The sequence below is a fragment of the Acipenser ruthenus genome, chromosome 44 (assembly GCF_902713425.1).
Source record: "Acipenser ruthenus chromosome 44, fAciRut3.2 maternal haplotype, whole genome shotgun sequence".
Classification (NCBI taxonomy): domain Eukaryota; kingdom Metazoa; phylum Chordata; class Actinopteri; order Acipenseriformes; family Acipenseridae; genus Acipenser; species Acipenser ruthenus.
In genome coordinates this window covers 10,205,473-10,220,150 of record NC_081232.1, presented here as the reverse complement: position 1 = coordinate 10,220,150, position 14,678 = coordinate 10,205,473, and the positions used below count along the sequence as shown (strand labels likewise).

Here is a 14,678-nt window from a genome sequence, read left to right as displayed (position 1 = left end):
CTCGTCACCTCCAGTTCAACAGGTACGTCCTCACCGGTTACCGGCCGGTGTCTTCGGTCAACGAGTGCGTCAAAAGCCTCTTCTACCTTCACAACGAGCTGGGGAACATCTACACACACGGTAAGCACACACAAAAAAACACCTTAAAATACCGTATGCTGCTTGGTTTGGTACCCTAATCAGACTCCCGCTGCACAGCAGTGCGATCCAGTCCTGGTTTCACTAGGAGTTTAATAATCAGACACACCTGAGCTTGTTAGCTAGACACACTGGGGGCTGATCAAGCTGGTAGCAAAACCTGGAATGGATCACACTGCTGCGCAATAGGAGTCTGATTCCCAGCCCTCTGCCAATGCAAACTTAACAGCCCTGCTTAGCACTACTGTGATCATGTTAATAAAGCTAATAAGAGCCAAGAGAATGGATATTAAAGCTGCAGGCAGACAGACAGACTGACAGACAGACAGACAGACAGACAGACAGAGCCCCACAATCCTGTTCAGTTTGACGCTACAATATAATCCCTTCTTCTTGGTGTCTGTGTTAGTTTACTACATTCTGAAAAGAGTTTAGTTTCATTAAAGCTGCAGACAGACAGACAGACAGACAGACAGACAGAGCCCCACAATCCTGTTCAGTTTGACGCTACAATATAATCCCTTCTTCTCGGTGTCTGTGTTAGTTTACTACATTCTGAAAAGAGTTTAGTTTCATTAAAGCTGCAGACAGACAGACAGACAGACAGACAGACAGAGCCCCACAATCCTGTTCAGTTTGACGCTACAATATAATCCCTTCTTCTCGGTGTCTGTGTTAGTTTACTACATTCTGAAAAGAGTTTAGTTTCATTAAAGCTGCAGGCAGACAGACAGACAGACAGACAGAGCCCCACAATCCTGTTCAGTTTGACGCTACAATATAATCCCTTCTTCTCGGTGTCTGTGTTAGTTTACTACATTCTGAAAAGAGTTTAGTTTCATTAAAGCTGCAGACAGACAGACAGACAGACAGAGCCCCACAATCCTGTTCAGTTTGACGCTACAATATAATCCCTTCTTCTCGGTGTCTGTGTTAGTTTACTACATTCTGAAAAGAGTTTAGTTTCATTAAAGCTGCAGACAGACAGACAGACAGACAGAGCCCCACAATCCTGTTCAGTTTGACGCTACAATATAATCCCTTCTTCTTGGGGTCTGTGTTAGTTTACTACATTCTGAAAAGAGTTTAGTTTCATTAAAGCTGCAGACAGACAGACAGACAGACAGACAGACAGACAGAGCCCCACAATCCTGTTCAAGAAAGAAAGAACTGGAGAAAGAAAGAAAGGAGGAGAGAAAGAAAGAGAAAGAAAGAAAGGGAAAGAAATAGAGAAAGAAAGAGAGAAAGCTGGAAGGACAGGGAGTTTGTGACCTTGTCGCGCATTGTGGTTTTTAAATTTAAATTATCTTTAATATGCAAAAGTAAAAGGGAAATAGGAAATGCGCAGGCTGTAATTTACATAGACCCGGCCGCAATGTAAATGCACTGATCCTGCGATGTGGGAGTGGCTGGGGATCGAGCTGCTGTCAATTCCCTGAACTTCGTGTACAGCAGACACTGTGCCGGGTAGCTGCTGTAGTTCTGTGCAGGGTTTTATATCAGTGTTATACAGTGCGGTCCTGCCAGCATTGCCCTGGGTACAGCACCGTGTGTGTGTGTGTGTGTGTGTGTGTGTGCGCGCTTGTGCGTGACCCTGAGCAAGTCACTTCACCTCCTTGTGCTCCGTCTCTCGGGTGAGACGTAGTTGTAAGTGACTCTGCAGCTGATGTATAGCTCACACACCCTAGTCTCTGTAGGTCGCCTTGGATAAAGGTGTCTGCTTAATAATAATAATAATAATAATAATAATAATAATAATAATAATAATAATAATAACTACTGCATGATCAGTCTGCTAGTGAAATCAGGTAATCAGCAATGATAATCGAGGCATCGTGAACACTATTATTTACAAGAAAGATGCAATAGTATTGTGTCTATCTACTTAACAAACAAACAGGAGAAGAAACAGAGACTTGCAATATCTCTCACACACACACATTACACTGATGAAGGCACTAGAGCCCAAACGCTGGTCTGCTTGACTCAGTTTAGTTTCAATAACACTGATGAAGGCACTAGAGCCCAAACGCTGGTCTGCTTGACTCAGTTTAGTTTCAATAACGCTGATGAAGGCACTAGAGCCCAAACGCTGGTCTGCTTGACTCAGTTTAGTTTCAATAACACTGATGAAGGCACTAGAGCCCAAACGCTGGTCTGCTTGACTCAGTTTAGTTTCAGTAACGCTGATGAAGGCACTAGAGCCCAAACGCTGGTCTGCTTGACTCAGTTTAGTTTCAATAACGCTGATGAAGGCACTAGAGCCCAAACGCTGGTCTGCTTGACTCAGTTTAGTTTCAATAACACTGATGAAGGCACTAGAGCCCAAACGCTGGTCTGCTTGACTCAGTTTAGTTTCAGTAACGCTGATGAAGGCACTAGAGCCCAGACGCTGGTCTGCTGGACTCAGTTTAGTTTCAATAACACTGATGAAGGCACTAGAGCCCAAACGCTGGTCTGCTTGACTCAGTTTAGTTTCAATAACGCTGATGAAGGCACTAGAGCCCAAACGCTGGTCTGCTTGACTCAGTTTAGTTTCAATAACGCTGATGAAGGCACTAGAGCCCAAACGCTGGTCTGCTTGACTCAGTTTAGTTTCAGTAACGCTGATGAAGGCACTAGAGCCCAAACGCTGGTCTGCTTGACTCAGTTTAGTTTCAGTAACGCTGATGAACGAACGAAAGAAACAGAACACAGTAAAAACAGTAAAGGGGATTGGTGAAGATTGATGCAAAAATCACGTCAGTTTTTATGTTCGGACTATAAATGGTACGGATAATGTCACCCCAGCTCCACTTGCCCATCCAATTAGCCCTAACTGGATCACCTTGTCACTTATAGCTTGCCCTCTATGGAGCTTCCGATATTCCTAAACGGATTTGGTGGGATTTAGGACAGCTGGCAGTTTCCATAACTCCTCCCCCCCTCCCACCCCCACCCCCCAGGATAGACAAAGAGTAACACCCTCATCAATCCTGCAGTCCACAATGATTCAGACAGCCCCCCTGAGTTTCAATAGCCATAGTTTTATATATTATACTGGACTGTGGCTCCAGCAATGGTTCAGACAGCCCCCCCTGAGTTTCAATAGCCATAGTTTTATATATTATACTGGACTGTGGCTCCTGCAATGATTCAGACAGCCCCCCTGAGTTTCAATACCCGTAGTTTTATATATTATACTGGACTGTGGCTCCAGCAATGATTCAGACAGCCCCCCCTGAGTTTCAATAGCCATAGTTTTATATATTATACTGGACTGGCAGTCTGTGAGAACTACAGACTGGAGAATTGTGGGAAATGTAGTCTACACACACAGACAGACAGCTCCATTGTAGCACTAGCAGTCTGAGAACTACAGAGTGGAGGATTCTGGGAAGTGTAGTCTGTCTCTCACCCCCTGTCTCTCCTCCCGCAGGTATCCCTCTGCTGTGCTTCCTGTTCCTGCTGCCTCTCAGTATCCCGTGGGCTCAGATCAGTGCCACCTGGCTGGGGATTGTCCACTTCCTGGCCTGCCTGTCCCCTCAGCTGGGCTCGGTGCTCTACCACCTGTTCATGAACCACGAGGGGGGTGCGCCCGTCTACCGCACCCTGCTCACCCTGGACATGTGCGGGATCTGCATGGTCAACACGCTGGGTGAGTGGAGCTCACCGAGACACACTCACCCCCTCACGGACACTGAAACACTGACTCTGAGACCTCGCACTGACACACTCTCTCTCTAACCCCCCCTTTCTCTCTCTCTCTCTCTGTCTCTATCTCTCCTCCCTCTGTCTCTCTCTTCCTAATCCCCTCTCTCTCTCCCTCTCTCTCTTTCTCTAACCCCTTTCTCTCAATTCAATTTCAATTCCATAAGCTTTGTTGGCATGACAAGAATAAACAAGTTTTAGCAATTAAAGCAGTTACAATGTATGACTCTCTCTCTCTCTCTCCCTCCCTCTCTGCCTCTCTCTCTCCCTCTCTCTCTAACCCCCTCTCTCTCTCCCTCTCTCTCTCTCCCCCTCTAACCCCCCCTCTCCCCCTCTCTCTCTCTAACCCCCCCTCTCCCCCTCCTCTCCTCTTCCCCTCTCTCTTTCTCTAACCCCCTCTCCCCCCTCTCTCTCTCTCTAACCCCCTCTCTCTCTAACCCCCTCTCTCTCTGACCCCCTCTCCCTCTCTCCCCGTCTCTCTCTCTAACCCCTCTCTCCCCCTCCCTCCCTCTCTCTCTCCCCTCTCCCTCCCCCTCTCTCTCTCCCTCCCCCTCTCCCCCTCTCTCTCTCTCTAACCCCCCCTCTCCCCCTCCTCTCCTCTTCCCCTCTCTCTTTCTCTAACCCCCTCTCCCCCTCTCTCTCTCTCTAACCCCCTCTCTCTCTAACCCCCTCTCTCTCTGACCCCCTCTCCCTCTCTCCCCGTCTCTCTCTCTAACCCCTCTCTCCCCCTCCCTCCCTCTCTCTCTCCCCTCTCCCTCCCCCTCTCTCTCTCCCTCCCCCTCTCCCCCCCTCTCTCTCTCTAACCCCCCCTCTCCCCCTCCTCTCCTCTTCCCCTCTCTCTTTCTCTAACCCCCTCTCCCCCTCTCTCTCTCTCTAACCCCTCTCTCTCTGACCCCCTCTCCCTCTCTCCCCGTCTCTCTCTCTAACCCCTCTCTCCCCCTCCCTCCCTCTCTCTCTCTAACCCCCCCTCTCCCCCTCCTCTCCTCTTCCCCTCTCTCTTTCTCTAACCCCCTCTCCCCCTCTCTCTCTCTCTAACCCCCTCTCTCTCTAACCCCCTCTCTCTCTGACCCCCTCTCCCTCTCTCCCCGTCTCTCTCTCTAACCCCTCTCTCCCCCTCCCTCCCTCTCTCTCTCCCCTCTCCCTCCCCCTCTCTCTCTCCCTCCCCCTCTCCCCCTCTCTCTTTCTCTCTCTCCCCCTCTCTCTCTCAGGAGCCCTCCCCATCGTGTACACCACTCTCCTGTGCTACCCCTCCACCCGCACCGTGGCTCTGCTCTCCTACACCCTGCTCTCCTCCTACGCCATCTACTGCGCCGTGTCTGCGACCAGCCGCTTGCGACGGCTGCAGTCCTTCGCCTGGCAGGCCCTCTTCCGGTTCCTGCTCTTCTACGCTCGCTGGGCGGGCCTGGGGGCCGGGAGCCCCACCGCCCTGCGCCACTTCCTCACCATGGACCTCCTGGCCCTCCTGGGGGGCCTCATCAACATCACGAGGGTCCCCGAGCGCTGGCGGCCCGGTTGCTTCGACTACTGGTGCAACAGCCACCAGATCATGCACGTGCTGGTGGTGGGGTCTATACTGTACCTGCACTGGGGGGTCCTGGATGATTTGCTGTGGATTAGTAGCTACCACTGCCCCCCCTGACAGAGAGAGAGACCCCCCCACCGCCTCTCACTTTCACTTTCCCTAGCGTACTGACCTTAACCCCCTTACCTCCCTCCCTCCCTGTCTCTCCCACCTCCCTCCCTCCCTCCTTCCCTGTCTCTCTACCCCTCCTCAGTCCTGTCCCGCCAATCTCCAGCAATATAACAACCACAACCCAAACAGTATTTCAGGGCATTTTTTGTGATTCACTGAGACACACACAGCGATACACACACTGACACACACACACACACACACAGCGATACACTCACTGACACACAGACGCACAGCGATACTCACTGAGACACACACACACACACACACACAGCGATACTCACTGAGACACACACACACACACACACACAGCGATACTCACTGAGACACACACACACACACACACACACACACAGCGATACACTCACTGACACACAGACGCACAGCGATACTCACTGAGACACACACACACACACACACACAGCGATACTCACTGAGACACACACACACACACACACACAGCGATACTCACTGAGACACACACACACACACACACACAGCGATACACTCACTGACACACAGACGCACAGCGATACTCACTGAGACACACACACACACACACACACACACAGCGATACACTCACTGACACACAGACGCACAGCGATACTCACTGAGACACACACACACACACTCTCTCCAGTTATTGAGTCGCAGTGCGATAGTAACGACTCTCTGAAACGCATTTAATTCTCAAACAGAGAAGCCAAACCTCTGCAGCTAAACCACAAAACTGTTGAGTAACAATAAACAGAATATATAAGAACTACAATATTATTACTGTGAAGCATACCATAGTCCCTATGAGAGATACAAATATATATATAAAATCAGACACAAAACTCTCATCTTACTAATATAATATAATATATATATTAGTAGTTGAAAAAGAGTTTTGTGTCTGATTTTAAGGGGGGAGGTGAGAGGTTAGTTTTGTTTTTTTTAGTTTTTATATATATTAACAAAGTAAAACAGAAGACACCAATTGTTTTTTAAAGAGGCAATTGTTAGCCTTTCTAGCTTTTAAGTTATAATATATATATATATATATATATATATATATATATATAGTTTAAATGGTACGTCAGTGAAAAGGCACCCGAATCTCCAGAGTTGTAAAGCACAGAAAGGTCTGGTAAAGCATAGGGAAGCATTGTAAAGCACAGAGAGGTCTGGTAAAGCATAGGGAAGCATTGTAAAGCACAGAGAGGTCTGGTAAAGCATAGGGAAGCATTGTAAAGCACAGAGAGGTCTGGTAAAGCATAGGGAAGCATTGTAAAGCACAGAGAGGTCTGGTAAAGCATAGGGAAGCATTGTAAAGCACAGAGAGGTCTGGTAAAGCATAGGGAAGCATTGTAAAGCACAGAGAGGTCTGGTAAAGCATAGGGAAGCATTGTAAAGCACAGAGAGGTCTGGTAAAGCATAGGGAAGCATTGTAAAGCACAGAGAGGTCTGGTAAAGCATAGGGAAGCACTGTAAAGCACAGAGAGGTCTGGTAAAGCATAGGGAAGCATTGTAAAGCACAGAGAGGTCTGGTAAAGCATAGGGAAGCATTGTAAAGCACAGAGAGGTCTGGTAAAGCATAGGGAAGCATTGTAAAGCACAGAGAGGTCTGGTAAAGCATAGGGAAGCATTGTAAAGCACAGAGAGGTCTGGTAAAGCATAGGGAAGCATTGTAAAGCACAGAGAGGTGTGGTAAAGCATAGGGAAGCATTGCAAAGCACAGAGAGGTCTGGTAAAGCATAGGGAAGCATTGTAAAGCACAGAGAGGTCTGGTAAAGCATAGGGAAGCATTGTGAAGCACAGAGAGGTCTGGTAAAGCATATTAAAAAACAGGGTAAACTCACTCTTGTGTAAAATTATCATGTTAAACTTTTATAAGACTGTAAATCCACAAGCTAGTGCTCTCGTGGTTTATAAGCGACCGGCACACCTCGATGGAATTGCACACAGCTGGTAATGTAATTCCTGGAGGAGCTGTTGTGTGTTTATTATATTTAAAAGCTAGCAAGGACAACACGTTGTTTTTTTTTAAATTATTTTTTTAAAACATTTTTTGTTTTTTTAGATGTGCAATATAGTACGATATTTTAAGGGCTTTTCTTTGAGTAAAAAAAAAACAAAACTTAACAGTAACAACCAAATGCAAATCCCATTTGAATCATTTATATTACCGTGGATCGGATAACGGGCAGAGCGGTTTGGATTGTGACGACACGCTAATGTCACGCTCCCTGTCGCGACATGCAGGTCACAACACGATGTCATATATGTCATGATACTGCATGTCCTGTTGGGATCGTTGCGTACGAGGCGTGACGGGATCAAATGGCCGTTTTAATGACGGACCGTTCTGTAAAAAGACTAAAATGCAAGGAGACCGGGAGATAGCAGCTATAAAACAAACTTCATACTTGATTCACAAACCGCTCTGTGAACTGCAGTGAGCTGTGCAGGGGTCTTGTAGCACAATACAAAGGATACAGACCTCTGTTATAATCGGTACAGCAGTAGCTGGAACTACAGTTCCCAGCATGCCTTTTCTCCTGTGGTAATGGTGAGGAATGCTGGGAGCTGTAGTTCTTTATGCTGTGGTCTTGTAGCACAAACGATACAGACCTTCTGTTATAATCGGTACAGCACTAGCTGGAACTACAGTTCCCAGCATGCCTTTTCTCCTGTGGTAATGGTGAGGAATGCTGGGAGCTGTAGTTCTTTATGCTGTGGTCTTGTAGCACAAACGATACAGACCTTCTGTTATAATCGGTACAGCACTAGCTGGAACTACAGTTCCCAGCATGCCTTTTCTCCTGTGGTAATGGTGAGGAATGCTGGGAGTTGTAGTTCTTTATGCTGTGGTCTTGTTTCACAAACGATACAGACCGTCTGTTATAATCGGTACAGCACTAGCTGGAACTACAGTTCCCAGCATGCCTTTTCACCTGCGGCAATGGTGAGGAATGCTGGGAGCTGTAGTTCTTTATGCTGTGGTCTTGTAGCACAAACAATACAGACCTCTATTACGATGCATCGATACACAGGGAATCAGTACAGCCCTAATTTTAATACCTGCATTACAGGAATTTTAAAATGAAAATGGCATTTGTAGTTGATTCAGTTTGACTTTTTTAGAAAAATAAATCGATTTGTTTTAAAAAGCAACCTTTTACAAATACTCAGGCACTATGAACTACACACATTGTGGTAAACAAGATTCTTAAACTGGAAGTAGATTCAAATATCATTTTGAATGTATTTTTTCTCTTACATTTTCCCCTCCTTTCCTGTGTGCTGGTGTTTTGCTTGAGTCGTTCACCTTCACCTGCCTTCGAAAAGGAGAGGAAATGTAAAATAATAATAATAATAATAATAATAATAATAATAATAATAATAACGTAAAATTAAAAAAAGATATTTGAAGCTACTAAATAAAATAATAAAAAAATACATTCTAGAATGTTTCTGTATACAGTTAGAATAAAATACAGTAATATTGTAAGAAAAAAAAAAATTACAAAAAGAGATGGTTTTTTTTTTTTTTTTTTAGAATCAGGTGCAGGATTACCTGTTGTTGTTATTCACATCATTTCCCAAAACAGGGAAGGTGTTTTTAAGAGGGTCTGTCTAAATATCTGTCTGTCTGTCATTTTAATACCAACTCTGGATGCAAAAAACAGTATCGGTTTTAACAATGGCTAGAATCCATTAACACCAAGGGCCGTATGCTGCTATTAATCACTCACTAGCGCCGAATTTAAAATGCTAAAAGAAACTTCAGGATTTCAGTGGCAAACGTTTCCGCTAGAAGTCTTTCTCAGTGTCTTCTCGTGGAAACGTTTGCCATTGAATTTACACTGAAGACGCTGAGAGACTTCTAGTGGAAACGTTTGCCGTTGAATTTACACTGAAGACGCTGAGAAAGACTTCTAGTGGAAACGTTTGCCGTTGAATTTACACTGAAGACGCTGAGAAAGACTTCTAGTGGAAACGTTTGTCATTGAATTTACACTGAAGACGCTGAGAGAGACTTCTAGTGGAAACATTAGCCATTGAATTTACACTGAAGACTCTGAGAGAGATTTCTAGTGGAAACGTTTGCCATTGAATTTACACTGAAGACGCTGAGAGACTTCTAGTGGAAACGTTTGCCGTTGAATTTACACTGAAGACGCTGAGAAAGACTTCTAGTGGAAACGTTTGCCATTGAATTTACACTGAAGACTCTGAGAAAGACTTCTAGTGGAAACGTTTGCCGTTGAATTTACACTGAAGACGCTGAGAAAGACTTCTAGTGGAAACGTTTGCCGTTGCTATTGTTCTCCAAAACGATTTCTCGTAATTTACACATCGGGCAATACTCCATAGAAATAAAACATCACACTGTAGGAACAAAAAATCTTGAGATCACCTCTCTCCTCCCCCTCCTCTCCCCTCCAAATATATCTATCCTGTTTAGAACTCAATATTCTAGAAGAATGTGTGTTTTTTTTTTTTCCTCCAACAACCAGCTCAAGTATCCGGAACGTTGTGTTCTAGAACTCTGTGCTTCTAGGTTGAACCTAGAACCCACAAAAAGACCAAAATTCTGTAAATAAAAAGGAAACCTGGAGGAAATGCAAAATGGAACCAAACTTTCAGAACTTTAACTTTTTTTTAGAATTTTTTTTAAAATTTTTGTATTAATATCTCTCCTGTATATAATATATATAATATCTCATATATAATATATATGCACACAGTACAGTAATGGGTGCACAAGACAACAACGAAATCTTCCAGTCGTTTTAGAATTATTTATTATGATTATTATTGTTGTTATCATTTTTTATTTTTATTTTTTACTTGTTATTCTTGCTCGTTTCCTTTGTGAAGGCTCTGGCTAATGTTTTTATTAATGTCCAAGACTTTTTAACTGGTGCAGAAATTAAAACGATAATATATTGGTTCAAAGTGTGTGTGACACTGTAAGGATGGGAATCAGACTCCCTTTGCACAGCAGTGCGATCCAGTCCTGGTTTCACTAGGAGTTTAATAATCAGACACACCTGAGCTTGTTAGCTAGACACACTGGGGGCTGATCAAGCTGGTAGTAAAACCTGGAATGGGCGACACTGCTGTGCAATAGGAGTCTGATTCCCATCCCTGTGTGTGTGAGAATGATAAGTCATATCACTGTAATATCTGTGCTGTATAGTTTCTATAGGGGAGCTGTGAGAGTATTATATACACTATCACTGCTCTGGGGGCTTTATGGAAGAGAAATGGGGTTTTGCTGCTAACTGAACTACTTCCTGTTTTAATTTAAGTCCAGTCTCTTTTAATTAGGGGTCTGTGTCGCTGTTGTACCAGAAAAAAAAAACCTGCACTGGCATTATTATTATTATTTATTAATTATTATTAGTAGTATTAGTAGTATTTATACAGCATGTATTAGAACACCCCATTGCTTCTGTAGTTTTGATTTGTTGTGCATGTGAAATCAAACCACTGGAACTGAAAACCTTGACTTGAGAAAAGGCCACACATGCACTTTGTTAGAAACAGTAATGAGAAAAGGAAGCCGCAAATGGTAAAATGCAGGAGACTTTTTCAGAAGCTGTTTGAGAGAATTAAAAGCACAAAGCGGTCTAGCATTTTCACACACGAGCGCCTGTTGTTTCTGTATCGCAGATTACTGAGCGGAAACTGAAATTCTCACACCCAGAGGTGTTTTCATGCAGGCAGGTCGATAAAGGATATCAGTGAGACATCTTGAGGCGTCCTCAATCTGCACACCACTGTATATATATATATATATATATATATATATAGGGGACCTTTTATTTAATAATAAAACACTGGGAAAGAGTGCTGATTCTTGTACAAAACGCTTTTTAAGAAAAAGAAACATGATTTTGTTTTTCTGTACAGCAACACACACTGCATATGAAAAAATTATAGCTTTTGAGACTGGATTTATTTAAAAAAAAAATTATAATATAGCGTTCAATCATATGTGACACAGAAATGGGCTTTCTGGCACTGAAACCTATAGAATCTGGATTCAACTGTTAATGTCTGTACTGCTTTAAATCTACAGGGGACCGACTCCCTCTAGGAGATAAGAATGTCACAGAGGTGTTAATGTATTGTTATTTTACCTTAACTGTAGAAAAGGAGGCTGGGTGGCTCAGCGGTTAAAAGAAAAGGGGTCTTGATACCAGGAGGTTCAAATCCCGGCTCAGCCACTGACTCCCTGTGTGTGTGCGTGACCCTGAGCAAGTCACTTCACCTCCTTGTGCTCCGTCTTTCGGGTGAGACGTAGTTGTAAGTGACTCTGCAGCTGATGCATAGTTCACACACCCTAGTCTCTGTAAGTCGCCGTGGATAAAGGTGTCTGCTAAATAAACAAATAATAATAATAATAATAGAAAAAGGAGGTGGCATTTTCTAGGCTTCGATATTGCTATCTGAGTTTACATAGCCGTACCTCCAGTTTTAGAATCAAGGACTGCTGTATGAATCCTTTAAGGGTATAGGGGAGTGAGATATAGATATCTACATGCTATCTCTGTGTTGTATCTGTAGGCGATGATCCAACAGGGGTGTGCGAATCTCAATAATACAGCAGTGTTGTATTTATTTTCTGTTGTCATAGAATGTACATCTGCATGTAGGAATCTGACGTCTTTCTGTATGCTTTTTATTTCGGTTCACTTTTTCCTTTTTTTTTTTTAAATTGGGAATTGAAAAAACAGGAATTTATTATTTTGTATTTATTTATCCCAGGCGACTCGCACAGGGGTCACAGGGCAGCGCAGGGTTACAATGCAAGCTTCATATTGAAACACAGTGTAGTTTACAGTCAGTGCAAATAATAACACTACTAGAATCCAATATGAACTAGGATGCTGTGTATAATAATAACACTACTAGAATACAATATGAACTAGGATGCTATGTATAATAATAACACTACTAGAATCCAATATGAACTAGGATGCTGTGTATAATAATAACACTACTAGAATACAATATGAACTAGGATGCTCTGTATAATAATAACACTACTAGAATCCAATATGAACTAGGATGCTCTGTATAATAATAACACTACTAGAATCCAATATGAACTAGGATGCTCTGTATAATAATAACACTACTAGAATACAATATGAACTAGGATGCTGTGTATAATAATAACACTACTAGAATCCAATATGAACTAGGATGCTATGTATAATAATAACACTACTAGAATACAATATGAACTAGGATGCTATGTATAATAATAACACTACTAGAATCCAATATGAACTAGGATGCTGTGTATAATAATAACACTACTAGAATACAATATGAACTAGGATGCTATGTATAATAATAACACTACTAGAATCCAATATGAACTAGGATGCTATGTATAATAATAACACTACTAGAATACAATATGAACTAGGATGCTATGTATAATAATAACACTACTAGAATCCAATATGAACTAGGATGCTATGTATAATAATAACACTACTAGAATACAATATGAACTAGGATGCTATGTATAATAATAACACTACTAGAATCCAATATGAACTAGGATGCTGTGTATAATAATAACACTACTAGAATCCAATATGAACTAGGATGCTATGTATAATAATAACACTACTAGAATCCAATATGAACTAGGATGCTCTGTATAATAATAACACTGCTAGAATACAATATGAACTAGGATGCTATGTATAATAATAACACTACTAGAATACAATATGAACTAGGATGCTGTGTATAATAATAACACTACTAGAATCCAATATGAACTAGGATGCTGTGTATAATAATAACACTGCTAGAATCCAATATGAACTAGGATGCTATGTATAATAATAACACTACTAGAATCCAATATGAACTAGGATGCTGTGTATAATAATAACACTGCTAGAATACAACATGAACTAGGATGCTCTGTATAATAATAACACTACTAGAATCCAATATGAACTAGGATGCTGTGTATAATAATAACACTGCTAGAATCCAATATGAACTAGGATGCTATGTATAATAATAACACTACTAGAATCCAATATGAACTAGGATGCTATGTATAATAATAACACTACTAGAATCCAATATGAACTAGGATGCTCTGTATAATAATAACACTACTAGAATCCAATATGAACTAGGATGCTGTGTATAATAATAACACTGCTAGAATACAACATGAACTAGGATGCTCTGTATAATAATAACACTACTAGAATCCAATATGAACTAGGATGCTCTGTATAATAATAACACTACTAGAATCCAATATGAACTAGGATGCAGCGAGTTAGGATCACAGTGATGTGTGTGGTTGGTTGGTTGTACGTTTTGAAATGACAAAATCCTGCAAAGCTTAATGGGGATACAGAGAATTCAATAAATAAATAAACGCAACAAAAAAACCGTCACGGTCAAATTATGATGACAGTCCGATAGTTTTCAAGACGCAGGAAGAGGGCAAAAAAAAAATAAGATTGGATGTGTTCACATCTACCTGTGTTGAATGTGTGTGTGTGTGTGTCTGTTGTATGTGTGTCAGTGTGTTATGGTTGCAGAATTCATTTTGGGACTGTTAATAATAATAATAATAATAATAATAATAATAATTATTATTATTATTATCATTATAGCTAGATTGTTGATATTATTATTATTATTATTATTATTATTATTATTATTATTATTATAGTTAGATTGTTGATATTATTTTGTAGCAGAAAGAATATGCAGTAATAATTATAGTCGTCGTAGTAGGAAGGCATATTATTATTATTATTATTATTATTATTATTATTATTTAGCAGACTTTTTTTCTCCAAAGCGACTCGCAGAGACTAGGGGGGTGAACTCTGCATCATCAACAACTGCTGCTGCTGCTGCTGCAGAGTCACTTCCAATAGGAGCTCGTTTGTTTCATCTGCTTAACAGTCCACTCCTCCCCTTAGAAAATGAGATCCTGGAAAACTCTGTGAAGGTAGCAGGGACATGTGTCCACCCTTCCCTCTGTCTGTCTGTCCATCTCTCTGTAGGTTCTTGGGACTGTCTCACTGTCCTCCATTTGGTTGTTTTGGATTTTTAAAACTGTCAAGAACTGTGTAATAAACTAAATTATTGTTATTATTA

At 42.1% G+C, this 14,678-nt stretch overlaps 1 protein-coding gene across 1 annotated transcript in view; it reads left to right on the top strand.

Moving 5' to 3' along the window:
- LOC131709725 (progestin and adipoQ receptor family member 4-like) overlaps positions 1-14,678 on the top strand; it is a gene marked incomplete at its 5' end in the record, with an annotated part of 14,724 nt that extends 46 nt beyond the window's left edge. Inside the window, 3 exon segments of the mRNA XM_059012457.1 lie at positions 1-120; positions 3,557-3,775; positions 5,037-14,678. The exon segment at positions 1-120 is cut by the window's left edge and continues 46 nt beyond it. Coding sequence (XP_058868440.1) covers positions 1-120; positions 3,557-3,775; positions 5,037-5,467 — 770 coding nt within the window. The 3' untranslated portion in view covers positions 5,468-14,678.